This window comes from Fonsecaea monophora (assembly GCF_001642475.1).
Source record: "Fonsecaea monophora strain CBS 269.37 chromosome Unknown Scaff55, whole genome shotgun sequence".
Classification (NCBI taxonomy): domain Eukaryota; kingdom Fungi; phylum Ascomycota; class Eurotiomycetes; order Chaetothyriales; family Herpotrichiellaceae; genus Fonsecaea; species Fonsecaea monophora.
The window spans coordinates 94,248-109,183 of NW_019173986.1; the positions used below are offsets into that span (position 1 = coordinate 94,248).

Sequence of the window (14,936 nt, forward strand, 5' to 3'; positions counted from 1 at the left end):
GGCCAGGGGAAAGTTGTGAAGATGAGGCTGCTGGGCAGGCAGGCGGCAGGGCTGGGGACCCCAGCGGCGATCGGGGTGCTCACAGGATTGATGAAGGGGGATGTCCAGCTTTCGTTGCGATCGAAATTTGATGAAGAGGCAGAACAACAACAAGCATGGCGTGCATGGTTGATGATTAGGAAGGAAGAGGTGTTGGTTCGAAATCCAGCCTGATGACAGTCGGATCTTGTGTAACCAGGCTGCCAGGCTTCATTTCGAGCGGCAAGGGCATATTGCTTCTTTGGAGTTAGTCCACATGCTGCTTTGCTCTAATATCCCCCACGTGACCAATGATTCTAGATAAAGTCTTGGCAACGGTTCTCACCCGCAGGCAAACCTATAAAGATGATTTAAACTAATAAAGATATCGTCTAGGACCTTAGCTACACTGTACTAGACTTAGAAAGTATCGGAGTAGGAGACTGTCCTGAAAGATAGAGATAAAGGAGTTGTAGAAGGTCGCCTCGAGGGCACTAGTGAGAAGGTTGTACCTAGGTAGTTCTCCCTCTGATTGGTCAAGGGTTCAATGCCAAGAATTTACTCGGCATTTGTTGGCCATGCAGAGTAAATGCTTTATCGACCTCATGGAATAAGGGAACGCAGACAACTTCAGATCTCTCAACGCCTCACCTCGCCTCGCCTCCAAAATGACAGACTCAAACCCCCTCGTCCTCTACGACATCTCTTCCACCCGCCAACCGCGCTCCTACGCACCCAACCCTTCCAAGTCCCGACTCGCGCTCAGCTTCAAGGGCGTCCCCTTCACCACGACGTGGGTCGACATCCTCGACATCGCCGACGTGCGGAAGGGGCTCGGCTGCGCGGCGGTCCGGCAGTTCGACGACGGCACCGACTTCTACACGCTTCCCATGCTGCGGGAGCCGGTTTCGGGCAAGGTAGTAGGAGACTCGTTCGACATCGCCAACTACCTCGAAGACACGTTCCCACAGTCAGGCGGGTGTCTATTTCCCGCGGACACGACGGGCACGGGGCTCGACTACGAGAGCCCGTTCAAGGACACGGCCTTCTACGCGCCGCTGACGACGCGCAAGGGGGCCAAGAACGAGGCGTACGCCACCTTCAACGTGCACGTCGACGCGACCTTTTCGGCCCACGTCGTGCTGGTCGCCCACCAGCTCCCCTTCAACCCGGACACGGCCGAGGCCACCAAGGCCCTCTTCGCCAAGCGCGCCCACCTCAGCTCGTGGGACGACATCCGCATCGAGGGCGAGGCGCGCGCGCAGTTCCTGGCCGGGTTCAACGTCGCCCTGACCTCGCTGGCCCAGCGGTTCGCGGTCCACGACACCGGGCCCTACCTCGAGGGCGACAAGGCAAACTACGCCGACCTGATCGTGGGTGGCTGGCTGAATATGCTCTCAGCTACCATGCCGCGCGAGGAGTTTGACGATTTCAAGACCTGGCACGGCGGCGTGTTTGGTCGCCTGCACGACGCGCTGCAGGAGAATTATTTTGTGTGCAAGTAGAGAGACCTCTCAGAATATCAGAGGACGGAGGGCATCTACCTCGGTGTAAAACGTGACGCTTAACGCTGGTCCCAGGAATCATTCCCCAGTCTGGACGTTTTGAGAGGTCTTGCTGAACAGTAGCTACACCGTGCTAAGTAACATGTGAAGGCGACAAGGTTGGCCGCAACGAGGTTTTAGGGGACGGAGCTCACGCTAGTAAAGCAAAGCACAGCATATCACGGCACAGCGCCATGATGAAAGGTCAGGTAAAACTAGGTCAGGCTAGGGAGATCAAGCAGGCCCTCCTTGTAGGGAACGAGAGGCAGCAGAAGAAGAAGAGCCAAAGACAAACGGCGACAGGTATCTGATATGCACGCAGAAAGCAGAATATCTCTGAAGCTGTTCATCTGCAAAGAGTTCATCATTCATGATTCACTACACCTTTTCCCCTCTATATCTGTAAATGTGCCATGCCGTGTTCCAGACGAAAGGAAAGGGACTTGTCTGTCCGTCCGTCGACCCATCTCAGACCTGCATCATCGAAAGTCGTGAGAGGACAGGGTCCATATACGAAGGACGCCGACCATCCTCATCAGGTTGAACATCAATACGTTCGCCAACTCCTAATCGGCCTTGAAAGCATTTCCAATCTTCCTTGCTGCTCCATATACTGGAATTCGGCTGTTCATTCAGACAATGACATGCCCTCGATCGCCTCTTCTCTGCGTTGCCCACGGTCGTCACAAGGACGTGTCGAAGCTCGTCCTAATATACGTCAAGTCGTCGCGACGATGGACTCTGCAAATTAAACTCTCTCGTTTTGCCGCGCATCAAGCTTTTCAACTATGCTGAACCATATGTCGTAGTCTTCGAGACCATTTTCTCGCGCAGCTTCCTTGAGGATTTCCGCGACTTCGGAGTCGGTGAAGAAGGCTCTAATCTCTCCAAGGTCTTTTTCGGACTGCACTTTTCGGGCTGCATTCCTGGCTGCATTCTCAGCTGCAATCTCGGCTGCTGTGTCTCGCGGAGGCGATCCATCCCAGTAAACCCCCTCATATGTGCTAGGGTCATCTTCAGCATAGCGATCATCTTCATCTCCATCCTCAGTCAAAGAGTTCTCGTCGACGTAATGCACCTCAACGCCCATGCGTCGCATTTGGGCCTGGTCTCCCGCGGACATTTGTGCTCTTTCTTGTCGAATCTGTCTCAACCTAGGCCGCCAAACCTTAGACATGAACTCGTCCACCTTCCAGTCTGACGTCGGCCATAGCCACTGTTCCGTGAACTCCACCATAAGTGATTCAAGAAGAGATATCAGATGTCTTTCTTCGTCCTGAATCTCTTGAATCTCGTCATCAACAGGGATCGAAAACGGGCAGGGTTTTTCGGAGGGGTAATAACACCCATCATAGTGCCGATGACAGCCATTTCGGCAACAGGTGTGCCTCAAGCCGAGACTCTCAAAAGTGTACAGTCTCAGAACTTTCAGAAACAGTCGAGGAAAATCATACGGGAAATATAAGTCCAGCCACCGCAAGAACCAATAGCTTCGAGGCCCATTAATTGGACTGGGATTGCTCAATAAATTCAGAACCGGAATACATCCTTGGCTAGAACAAGCACAGGAACAGCCGTCGGACACATTGGAGGAGACAATAGTCGAAAGAAGCTCGAAACAATCTGTCGCACAAGTAGAATTTAAGAAGTCCAACACATTCCACCGGGAGTGGAAGAGTGTCCGCCCGAGCTGGAATGCTACCGTATGGATTGCTCTGAGCGCAGGTGGCCTCTGATGCTCACCTGTCTCTGCGCAGTTGTTGTTCGTGCATGTAGGAAATTGGCAAAGCAAATTGGCGCCGCGATCATAGAGCCATTGAGCATATTGGAGGGCCAGAGGTCCGTCGCGCCACCAATGTCTCCCCATAAGAGGCGTATAGCCTCGGTAGTCACGCCCGTCAATATCCTCGAAGCCATTGTTGAAAAATCGCTGCGCATCTCTAGCAGAAAGTTCTCCGATGTGATATATGGTTTTCTGTTGCTTGGGAATGGACAGAACTCCTGGAATCCTGATCCCAGACTCTTCAAGTGCAGTGGACACCTCAACGGCCTGCTCATCCAAAACTTTGAGTGCGTCGGCGGCGAATGAGCGCCTGTATTGAGGCAAATACGACTCTGCTATTCGCTGAAGCTGCTTTCTTCGGTAAACAAGTCCCTCGACGGCAACATCAAAGAGTTCTTGCGAAACCCCCTCGGGGCTCGTAAACATGACGTCCTCAAGAGCATTGTCATCAAGCCCAGATCCTGCCGCTATCAATATCATGGTTGCAATCCCTGAGCTCTTCAACGCTAGCCGCACTGGTTTAGCTCCAGAGTTGTCCTCCACATTGATCAATGAAGAACCTCCATATTTGAGAAGGATAACCAGACCTAGGGGCCAGTCGATACTGAGGTGCAAAAGGGAGTGGCCCCAATCATTCAACTCTCCAATAAGAGATGGTTTTTGCTGGAGCAGGCGAATGGCCTCTTCTGGGTTTCGTCGCAGAATCGCCTGGCCCAATGGTCCGTTTTCCAGCACTGAAACGTTAGCAATTTATCATATTCTCAATAATCATGTCTTGAGCAGCATACCATGGTACCACTGTGGACAGTCAACCAGCTTGTAGACCGCTGTTATTTTGCCCTTGTCCGATGGATTTTCGAGAGCTCCCCTCTGGCTCAAATCTTCCGTGAGCGCCCCAAACTCTGCGCTCGCACCGCCTAACAGCGTGAATCCACTGCATACATTCTCAGGCAAGGTTTGTAGGACACGGGGAAGAAATCCGCTGGCTTACTCAATAACGTCTTCAAGGTTTGCTTTGGCACCCAAAGAGGCAAGCGAGTATAAGAGGCGGCAAAAAGATTGAAAGGCCGCGTCTGTTTCGGAGGCGCAAAAATGATCAGTACAAATGCGAATATTTCTAACCTCGAATCTGAATGCGAAATCTCTCGAAACAAGTGATCTCGTTGCTCCTAGGCGACAGAGAGGTATTGGAAAATGCCAAAAAAAGGTCGTAGTTCGTACCTTGTCTCCGACATGCTAGCCAAGCGGCTAGGAAGCTTGCATACTGCGCTGGCATTTAGCAAGGGGTTGATCGCGTTGGCCATGAATACACTCACCCACAGGAGACTATGTCCAAATTGATCGACCTCTCTCGGATGTGCTCTCCGTTGTGCGAAGAGGCCCATCAGTTCAACACGGGCATTATCCACAAGAACATTCGGCTCTACACTATATTTAAGCATTCCATACACTTCTTCTATTACTCGTATAGCAGGAGAAGTCTCAGAGGAAACAACTGGAATCCAGTCAATGTTTGCACTGATTCCTCCAGCCGAGCCAGTGGCCAAGGACACCATGCATCGAACACCACGAGAGATCAGCACCGAGCGAAAGGATATCCAGATGTCCATTTTTCTCCTCTTGGCGCCTGGAAGATAGTAAGGGCAATCTTCTTCATGCTCCTGGGTTTGGAAATAGTCGACGAACAGCATCTTGGACCTAGTGGGTCGACGAGTTATGGTCCTAAGGCATAGACAGATGTAGGAATTGGACCATTCTGAGGTGTGTGTGGTTGAACAAGTCGGACGTCCGGGCAAGGCATGAAGAGAAGTTCCGGTGGGAGAAGTTAGTGTTGGGAGGTGCTGAGATTGAACCTTCCGTATTTCCAAACCTCCTTGCTGCCAGTTCTGGGGGTTTGCATTCGGACTCGGGCCATCAGTCCGCTGAATAAGTGTAGGCACGCCTGGTCCAAGAATTGATTTCACTGCTTGAAGGTCGTTTTGGATCGTCGACATTTCAGCCCGCAGACACGAGAGGTCATGGCTAGCGCTCTGGATGCGAGCAGTCATGACGCCCGAAGCTGATAAAACGGCATCAATCTTTGTGTTTGTCACATCCTGGGTCTTGACTAGGATGGAGGATGCTTCCCTTTGTGGTCGTCAGTGCCGGGAGTGAATGGGGTGTTTTTTAATTTGGACTTACAGCCCGACAATGCAGAGGACCGTGTGCAAGTTTTCCTGCAAGCCGTCAAGTATGCCCGACAGCTCTGTGATGGTGGCCTTTGTGAATGGAAAGGCTGCCTTGTGTGCGACATAGCGCAGTTTGTCTCTGTGCAACGAAGGTCCTGGCGTCCGCTTGAATCCAGAAAGCTTACTGCTCAAAACCACGATGCTGGCCTGGCACGCGGTGATATGCTGTTCGATGTGGGGGGCTGTGTCGGAAAACCGCACCGTCCATAGTGGGAGAGCATGTTGTAACAAGGTGAGACACCCTTGGAGGTTTTCGGCTCTTTGGGTGAGACTGTCTAGATATTGGTTTTGACCTTTGTAGGTCGAAAAGTAGGTAACCAAGCCCTGGCAGACGACCAGGCCTAATGAGACGACGCCTATCACACTGCTTGTTGCTGAGAGAGGGTCAGACATTCTGTTTCAGTCCTGACAATCGGCAGAAGGATGCGATTCCAACAGAGGTCAAGCCTCGTCCACCAGGGGGAGATTACCTGGATGGACTCTGAGGTGAAGTACGGCGAGAGACCTGTCGAAAGTCTGCCTGGTGAGGCTGAATATCTCGTGTTGGGCGCTGTCCTTCTGGTGCAAGGCGACCCCGGAAGGTGGAGGCGACACATGGCGATCCTCTAGTGGCCAGGCGCGGGGAAGGCTGTACGAGGTGGATGGGGGCTAAATCCGACGATTCTTAGAGGTTGTAAGACGAGGGGAATGAAATCCGGGGGTGGATGGGAATGGAATCGGGTGTCAGGCACAACTTTGGCCACCCACGTCAGGATGATATCAGAAAAATACTCAACAGGTTGACCGGGGGGCCAATCACCAATGCCGATCCTATACTTACCTCCGCTAGACATATATACCAGTACATGCCCTGCCCTTTGTACCCTGGGTGAGTCTTATGATCTACTCTATGTGCACACTCTGACTGTGAGTTGGGACCAAAACTCATTCGCGATTCAAAACCAATCCAAACCGAATACATTGGATTACACACCACTCCGTCCCATCAGTCGAGAATACTAGACTACTGCACAGCACCAACGAGACACCCAAGAACCATGAACCCTCTCCGCCTCTCCGCCTCGAGTCTAACGAGGAGGAGTACCACCATCCATACTAGACCTAACCCTAGAGGTACACCTCGTGCACAAACCATCGCATATTCTCGGACTTGGCCTTGTGCCAGCATCCGCCATCAATCCTCCTCTACTACCTCCGCCTCTACAACGCAATGCCAGCAAGACATCCAATCGCAGCGCTCCGCGCAACAGGACCGGACCCGCATCGACCGCCAACCGAGCGAGTACAGCAAATCCGGGACGGACGACGCCGTGGCGTCGCAGCCCGTGTCCTTTTCGCCCGACAGCACCGCGACCGCGGACCCGGCGCGGTCCATCGCCCAGGCGGCGGCGGGGCAGCAGATCCAGATCCAGAACTCGACCAGCGCCGCCACAAAAACAACTACCACAGGGACGTCGAACGAGGCGCCGACACCGCCGTCAAACGCGCCGTTCAACCCCCTCGAAGTCAGCCCGGCAAACGTGGAAATCAGCTCGACGACGTCCGAGACCGAAGGCGCCACCGCCGTGGTGCGCGACGCCCAGAAGAGCAGGACGTACGTGGGCACCACGACGCAAAAGTCCAAATCAAAGTCGACGACCTCCACGACCGCGGCCAAGAGGGTCTTTGCCGGCACCGATACCAGGAAGGACGCCATGCCTGGCGGGGCTGCGCAGGAGGGGGTCGAGCACGATGGCACCACCACCGGCGCTGGCACTAGCCCCGCCAGAGTTGGCGGGAAAGGACCCATCATCAGGCCTGGGTCGAGGTAGTTTCTACCCCCTTAGATACAGGAATGGTCTTGGTTGATACGGAGGACAAACAAAAGGTGGTGATGGACCCAGTCATTCCGATCGAAATGGATCAAATTGGGCGTCACGGAAATCGTGGGCGGAAACTGTGTATATTTTTTGGAAGAAAAAAAGAGGAAAGGGTTTCTACTCCTCTTTTTCTGGTAGGGGGAGGGACAAAGGTAAAATTGCCCTGCATAACCGCTCGTAGCCTCTCAGACAAGGCTCGAGGGCGGGACGGATATGTATCCATGTCCCTAGATCCATACAGCTCCCCACTGCGGTTGAGCACTGAAAATATTCTAGTCTCAGATGAGTTCTTCAAAAGTACATCAATACTTGGTCGCTACACTCATTTCAATCCTCCACTCAACAAGATACTCTGCCCAGTCAAATACCCCGTCCTGCACAGCATGGTTACCACATTCGCACACTCCTGCGGCGTGCCCAGCCTGCCCACCGGAATGTTCCTCACATCTCCAGGTGTGCCCTCGAGGAACTTCGCGTCAGGAATCATTCCTGTCTCGCCTATCATGGCAGGGGCGACATCGTTCACCGTGATCCCGTCCTTGGCGAGCTTAATGGCTAGATTCTTCATCATCCCTGTCAGGCCGGCTTTTGAGGCGGCATAGTGGCAGCCGTTGATGCCACCCCCATAGCCAGCTATGCTCGACATCATGATGATGCGTCCCCATTTCTGCTGTGCCATGTGTGGAACGGCTAATTTGGCAAGAACAAAAGGTGCGCGCAGGTTTATCAGGATCGTATAGTCGAACTCTTCGTATGTGATGTCCACTATTTGAGGCACTCGCTTCCCATATCCTGCATTGGCGACCAGAATGTCAGGACCATGGCCATGTTGTGACTCAATCTCTTTGTATAGTCTTTCCATGTCTTCTGTCGATGCCATATCCACTTGGTGTGAGGAGATCTTCAGTTCGGAGGAGGCTGAGTCGCCCTGCAGCTCGGTGATCAGGTTGTCGACATTGGCCTTGTTTTTCGAATATGTGAGAGCGAGGTGGCAGCCGTTCCGGTAAAGGTCTCGTGCGCAGCCAGCACCGATTCTGTTCTTGTCAGTCAAGGTGGACGCAAAGCCTCAAAAAATGCAGGCTGCGACATACCCTCCTGATGCACCCGTAATCAGAGCGAGCCTGCCTTTGATTTCGTTGTCGACGGACATGCTGGGAGAAGCTCGACTTAGTCCTGATGTCTGCGAATTGTTGGTGTGAGAAGTCAATTGAGACAGTCGCTGTCTTGTACTCATCCCTGGATACGAAGCTGGGCTCGTGAGCGCTCAATGATCCTCCACAGAAGGACGAAGTGTTGCAGCCGCGGCGACTGCGCCGAATCAGTCGGGCAGATCGTGGTGGATGGTGCGGGGAAGTCCAAGTGCCACCCACGCGTCGGCGTCTGCCCCCAAACGCCGACATTAGCCTGAAGCGGATAGAACAGCGCAGTTGTGCATGGGGGCCAACTCCACACAGGTGGGAGAAGAACTCAGAAGAACAAGTTGCCATTCCAGTCCACTGGCCAATTCATCGAGTTGTTGGTCTGCTGCCACTGCATCCCTTGAGCCTGCGACTGAGGCATGAAATTCGACGTTGACTCGAACCCCATCATCGGAGCAAGCATGTTCATCCCATTGCCTGTCATCGGGTCGCCAGAGACGTAATCGCCGACTGCCTCGAGGTCCAGCCACGAGAAGTCATTAGCCGGACTGAATTGCATATACCCTTGAGCGTCGACATGAACACTGCCACTCGACGACAATGGACCCTCGGATGCTGCGGGAGATTGCATCGGAGGAGGCAATTGCGAGGGTGCCTTCTGCGGTTTGATCCAGAGCAGTTCCAATAACCTTGCGTAGCGGGATCCCGGATCCTGAGCAGATACAGATGCTCGCTTGAGGACTTCCATAGTCTGAAACACCAGTTGTCGAACTTGCCGTTCTTCCATGTCCGTCATCACCCCAAACGAGCGAGCCTTGTACAAGAAGACGGCGGAATAAATGCAGTACAGGTAATACCTCAGCGGCATGTATCGCAGGTACTTGCTCGGGTCCACTTGTGTGCTGAGAAGCGTCAGGTAGGCTTTCGCTGCTGCCACACTGGCCCAGATGAAACGTGCGTCGGGCATCGCACCAACATTACAGAACACACTTCGGAGATGGTCCCTCAGTGAATGGGCGTCACTCTTGGGTTTGCTGGCAATTGCTTGAGCAATTGCCGCTTGGAAGGCAAACGCGTTGGTGTACAAACACAGATATTCGTACGCCATCTGCAGCGTGACCTTGATATACGGGGAGCACTCCAGTTTACCCCATGTCGTATTCCAGCGCGCAATAGCCGCCCGGAAATCGTCGACATACTTGACATAGTCTCCCATGAGCATCATCTGTCCGCTGGTGCGCATGCCCGAGTAGAGCACGTCGTGTACATTGGAGTAGAGCTGAGTGAGATCCAAGGTTGCTTGCATTATTTTGGCATAATCTTCGTCCCCAGGGTTCAATGGTTGTAACGAGGGAAAGTCTTGGGAGGAAAGGCCAGTCATGGGCCCAGGTCCTCTGGACCAGAATGCCTTTCCAATCCTCACCGATATCAATCGGTCTGAGACGTAGCAATTGGCCCAAGCTAGACGTTTGCGACCGTCGATCCTCGCTTCCTCGGCGGTTTCTTGTCGAAATGAGGTTCGGTCGAGGCCGAGGAAATAGCCTGTTCGAAGAGCCATACCAACATGCATCCAGGCTGACCGATCCTCCTCACCTCTGCCCACGGCCTCGATCCGATTTCGCAAGCCTTGCGGTTCCCACTCGGCGAGCAACAGCAGTGCCTCGACTGCCTCGACATCGCAATCATGGCCAGCCGCAATTCCCGATATCAGGTCATGCATGTAACGAGAGCAGCAGGTATGAATCGTCGGCTGTTCGATAAGGTCCTTAGACGAGATGGTGATAACGGCCGTCAACAGGTGTTTGTCGTTGACCGCGAAGACATCCAGTTGAGCAGGATCAAAGTATTTGCGCGGGACCAAGGGAAGGTACGGGTGATAGTGCTCGGCAAATCGTCTTACTAGCATTTGTATTATCTCGGGCGTAAGGTAGCCTTCACGGACCAGTCGATACGTCGAGATTCCAGCGTGAATGCCATTGATGGACCCTCTGGCTTCTGGCCTCGATCCATTCTGCATATCTTGATTCGATAGATCATCCTGATGGCTTATTCCTCCTTTCGCGTGTAACTGATCTGCCTCCCGGTTTGCCACATCTTTCAATAATTGCCATGCATCTGATGGATTTCTAGGTATAGTGTCTCCAATTGTGCTGTCTGTCGTCGATACCGAGTCGTCGTCGTCGGCCGCGTTGGTACCAGTGGCTATTCCTCCCACACCACTTCCCGAGCCTGCAGTCGTGGATCGATCGAGGAGAGGGGAGGGTCGCAGAAATGGAGGAGGTCGCAAATGGGATCTAGAGCTGGTGTCGGCATGGGGATCGGTCTCGAGAAGGGGCGTCAAGGTCGGCGGGTTGGATAGGCCAGAGAGACTGGTGGTGGAAAGTAACTTCTTCCTCACTCGGCTTCCGCCACGGTTTGAGGTCCCCAGGATGCACTCGCGATTTTCTTTCTTGCATCTTGCGCATGGGGGTTGGCCGCCTGAAGCTTCCCTGCACGATCAATCAGGGTCAATGACTGGCGCGGACAGAAGTCGATACGAGTTTGATGGTCTATTTGGGAGGTTGCCGACAGGCGGCTATTGCAGCTTGTGAGAGGTTTCCAGATAGCCGGACCCAAACGAATCGATGGAACACAGGCCGACCGCAAAGACGCAGACAGAGGTCCCACCTGTCCTTTTCTTATTGTTGGACCATGGAAACTGACGCGCAGACAACGTCGAAGCAGAAAAATAAACGGATCGCTTACAATTCACATCTGGATTTGCGGGCGCGACAGAAGGTGCATGCTCTCGACACTCGCTTCATGGGGGCCGAGGGGCTTTGGTGGTCATCGGCCATCGCGGGTCAACGTGGAGTCAAAGGGTTTCGCGGACCGGCAGTTCAAATGCTCTTAGCCTCGGCGAACCAGGCGAGCAGTTCCTGGGGAACTATAGACCAGCAGCATCATTCTAGAAGAGTTGCTCGTCTCACTCGATGCGAGGTCAAGAGGAGAAGAAGGCCGCGTACGCGCACAGCTTTGGGGGGAGGAGATCTGGATGGAATTCAAGTCGCCAGTTTGGTTGAGTGTGGAAGTTTCAAGCTCCGTGTGGGTTTGTGCCTGGCGAAGATCCGCCGAGTTCCCGCATGTGCTGGAGGGGGAGCAGCGCATCAGCCATGGAAGCCATGGTAGTGGCAGAGGGTTACTACTCGTAAATGCGGGTTGGGAGGCCAGAATTGGCGGCATGGCAGGGAGGAAGGGAGGTTGAGGGAGCACCTGTGCTAGTAATTGGGCCGAACTTAAATGAACCGCTGCCCCGTAGGGGCAAGTGCCTAGACACTGGGGACGCCTAGCAGTAGCTTGTGGGGCTGGGGTGCCTAATGACGTACCTGTACAAGTACCTGCTCGCTGTGTAGTACTTTAAGTGTTGCCTAGAGACACTTGGTGCTTGAGTGCCTAGCCCCGGATTCGGCACGGCTATTAGGTACCTAAATTATCTTGCTGCACAACACAGACCCTTGTGTACCTCGTACCTCAACTCACCAAGTCAGGTACAAGCACAACCCGTGCTTCTATTTAAAGCCACTACATAAAACCTCCCCAATCGACATACACCGCATATCCGACAGACAGACACACCCTCCCAACACAATCCATGTAATTTTCTACCACGTTCCCCTCATCCGTCAGGCGGTAGCGGTGCCGTTGCCACCAGCGGGCGCAGGCGATTCAATCGTATGCGTCGTGTTTGGTACCAATTCGAGGGTACTCGTGCTGCTGCTGGATGAGCTGGAGCTCGACGAAGTGCTCGTTGTCGGACACACTCCTCCCGGTTCACCCCCCGTTGCTGTCGCAGATACCGATATCGATACCGATACATTAGTCAAGGGAGCGGCAGGAACATCAGGAGCAGGAGGCTCGGCGCCGACACCTTGGGCTGGGAGCAACCACGTCACCACCGTCGCATTTGGCACCGTCCCCTGCCACACGTCCGTCTCTCCGTTGTTGAACCCGAGCACTACATCCTGGTCACTGCCGATGTTGTTCATCATGACCACTGCCCAGCTCGAGTCGGGGTTGCGCACCGCCATGGTGTAGAACTGGTTGTCCTGTCTGGCGTCGCCTTCGTTCCCGTCGCCCAGGATGCGATAGTTGACGCTGCCTCGACGGACGAAGCGCGAAAACTGGCCCACCATGTAGTAATCGTTTGTGAGGGTGTATTGCGTCGAGGAATTCACAATCACGCTCCCCTGGCAACCGGCACATCCGCCATACGGTGAATGCGGACCGTAGTCCTGGTCTGTCGCCATGACCCACATCGCCGCGGCCGAGGCGCCGTGCGTCACTGGCGGAATGAAATTCGCGGCCACTTCAAAGTTCCAGCTACCACTTTGTGGCAGATAGTTGGAACACTCTGTCATGAATTGCAGGGTGTTGGGGAAGGCATAGTGGAAATCCGACATCACGCTGTAGTTTGCAACAGGGCCCGCATAGCAATGCCAGGCTGCGGCATCGGTAAGAGAGCCCTCGCCGCCTGTACCTTGGATGACGCGTGCAGGATAGACGGGCTGATCGGTATTGTGGTCCTGATATCAAGCAACGTGAGACTAGAGTTGGCCTTGGGATCGAAGCTAAAAATTGAAACTTTGCAAGGACAAAGAAATAAGAAGAGAGACTTACGTATGCCATGATGATAACACCTCGATCATGCATCGCCTGACCAAGACCCTGGGCAATCAAGCTTGCTGCATCGACCGGGTCGAGAAGCATGCAAGGATACCCGCCTTGATAGTTGAGCGGTTCGTTCATCGGCGTGATGCCATTGACTTGAACACCCATGTCGTGAAACGCATCGACGTACTTTGAGAAATATTCCACCATTTGCGGGATGTACACCGGATTGAAGCTGTTGTTGAGGATGTTGTAGCTTCCGCCGCCGTCCACGTTGAGATTTGGTGCAATGAACAGATCATTGTATTTTGTCCATCCGGGATATGACCACGGCGAACCGAAGAGGAAGACATCGCCCTTGACTGTGCCCATTTGCGCGATCATCTTGGCCTGTCCGGTGCCGTGCGGTCCAAGGCTGAAATTCGACAGGTCGAGGTCAGGTTCTCCTTCGTTGAAGCTGGGCCCGTTGTCGTCGTAGGTATATTGCTCTCCTGACAGGTCTGAGGAGCCAATGGTATGCCGCATGAAGCCCATGTTGTTGCCACTTTGCCCGAAAAGATCCTCCAGGACACGAGACAGTGTGGCGTTGTCCAGGGTGTTGAACACGCTGACGGCGCTGTCAGTCCAGGCGTGTCCGAATCCCACCATTTCCTGTTGTGCACCGTTGGCAGAGTCAATGATGATGTTGCGCCTTGGGGGACATGATGATGAGCTGCTCGGCGATGCTGACAAGCGGACCGGTGCTGGACCACTTGCCAGTTGACGAGTCGTATTGGGGACTGTAGAGATGAGAGCGTCGGTAATGAACGATTGAGGGCTCAATACAGGATGAGCCCCGTCGCCGATACCTCCCCGTGGCCCGCATTCCTGAGAGCTGGCAATGCACGAAACACCGAGGTTTTGGACAGATTGGGCAGCAAGAAGGGTGCAACGAAGCAATATCAGAGCACAAGCACAGAACCGACCCATTTTGAGTTCTTCTGCACCTCCTGATCCAGTGTGGCCATGGGTCAAAAGCCTGGGGTACTCCGCCTTTTGAGTCCGCACGGTCATCAGCACCGCGATGCAGGATGATGTCGATCTTCTCCAGCTTCATGACGTTGCAATGTACCTGGAGGCTACAGTTCCATTTGAATCGTACGGCTAAAAGGCCACTTCCCGGAGCGGATCCTGACCTTCAATGGCCGTCTATGGAGACCAGGACTGGACATTAGCAAGTTCAATAGTCAGAGGAAATGGAAACGGATGTGAGGTCTCCATCCAAAAAACCTTGAGAGGCCATATTGTCACCACAATATTTGCCTCGATGAGTGTGTTATCATCGTCACCAAAAAGCAAGGGAGGCACAGCAGCTTAGCTGTCTATTTGAAACAAGAACCGCGTGATACCACGCGTCCAAATATATCGTGCGTGCTCATGGAAAGAGTTGATAGATGTACGAAATGCCACTCGCTTCGAGAAATTGAGAATTGGAGATTCAATGCTCAGAGGTGGATCCAAGTCACATATTCTCCAGACTCCGTATAAGCCGCGCCCCGAGACTCCGCGGACTCCTCCAGGTTCAGAGTGTGTTGTAACCCCGCAATTGCTTCTTTGTAACCGATCCAGAGGCCGAAGAAGGTGACTATAGAATATGGATGACGTTGAGTGGGTGCGGCTATGTCCAGGCAACCCTGGTAATCGAAGCTGGCAAAAACACCTGACATTGGTTGTGAAGA

The 14,936-nt window shown here is 53.6% G+C and overlaps 6 protein-coding genes across 6 annotated transcripts; 2 read left to right on the plus strand and 4 right to left on the minus strand.

Annotated features, from left to right (window-relative positions):
- Window positions 1-686: 686 nt before the first annotated feature.
- On the plus strand, window positions 687-1,523 carry AYO21_07293 (hypothetical protein; the record flags this gene model as incomplete). The annotated part of the gene is made up of 1 exon (XM_022657250.1): window positions 687-1,523. The coding sequence occupies one exon, from the start codon at window positions 687-689 to the stop codon at window positions 1,521-1,523; it is 837 nt and encodes a 278-aa protein (XP_022510423.1).
- Window positions 1,524-2,310: 787 nt separating this feature from the next.
- Window positions 2,311-5,966, minus strand: AYO21_07294 (hypothetical protein; the record flags this gene model as incomplete). The annotated part of the gene is made up of 7 exons (XM_022657251.1): window positions 2,311-2,846; window positions 3,306-4,079; window positions 4,134-4,279; window positions 4,337-4,514; window positions 4,567-4,609; window positions 4,662-5,472; window positions 5,527-5,966. 7 exons carry the CDS (start codon window positions 5,964-5,966, stop codon window positions 2,311-2,313), a joined length of 2,928 nt encoding a protein of 975 aa, XP_022510424.1.
- Window positions 5,967-6,610: 644 nt separating this feature from the next.
- On the plus strand, window positions 6,611-7,384 carry AYO21_07295 (hypothetical protein; the record flags this gene model as incomplete). The annotated part of the gene is made up of 1 exon (XM_022657252.1): window positions 6,611-7,384. One exon carries the CDS (start codon window positions 6,611-6,613, stop codon window positions 7,382-7,384), a length of 774 nt encoding a protein of 257 aa, XP_022510425.1.
- Window positions 7,385-7,754: 370 nt separating this feature from the next.
- AYO21_07296 (hypothetical protein) lies at window positions 7,755-8,582 on the minus strand (the record flags this gene model as incomplete). Its single annotated transcript, XM_022657253.1, has 2 exons — window positions 7,755-8,466; window positions 8,524-8,582. The coding sequence occupies 2 exons, from the start codon at window positions 8,580-8,582 to the stop codon at window positions 7,755-7,757; spliced, it is 771 nt and encodes a 256-aa protein (XP_022510426.1).
- Window positions 8,583-8,899: 317 nt separating this feature from the next.
- On the minus strand, window positions 8,900-11,408 carry AYO21_07297 (hypothetical protein; the record flags this gene model as incomplete). Its single annotated transcript, XM_022657254.1, has 2 exons — window positions 8,900-11,060; window positions 11,317-11,408. The coding sequence occupies 2 exons, from the start codon at window positions 11,406-11,408 to the stop codon at window positions 8,900-8,902; spliced, it is 2,253 nt and encodes a 750-aa protein (XP_022510427.1).
- Window positions 11,409-12,233: 825 nt separating this feature from the next.
- AYO21_07298 (hypothetical protein) lies at window positions 12,234-14,187 on the minus strand (the record flags this gene model as incomplete). The annotated part of the gene is made up of 2 exons (XM_022657255.1): window positions 12,234-13,133; window positions 13,228-14,187. 2 exons carry the CDS (start codon window positions 14,185-14,187, stop codon window positions 12,234-12,236), a joined length of 1,860 nt encoding a protein of 619 aa, XP_022510428.1.
- Window positions 14,188-14,936: the final 749 nt, after the last annotated feature.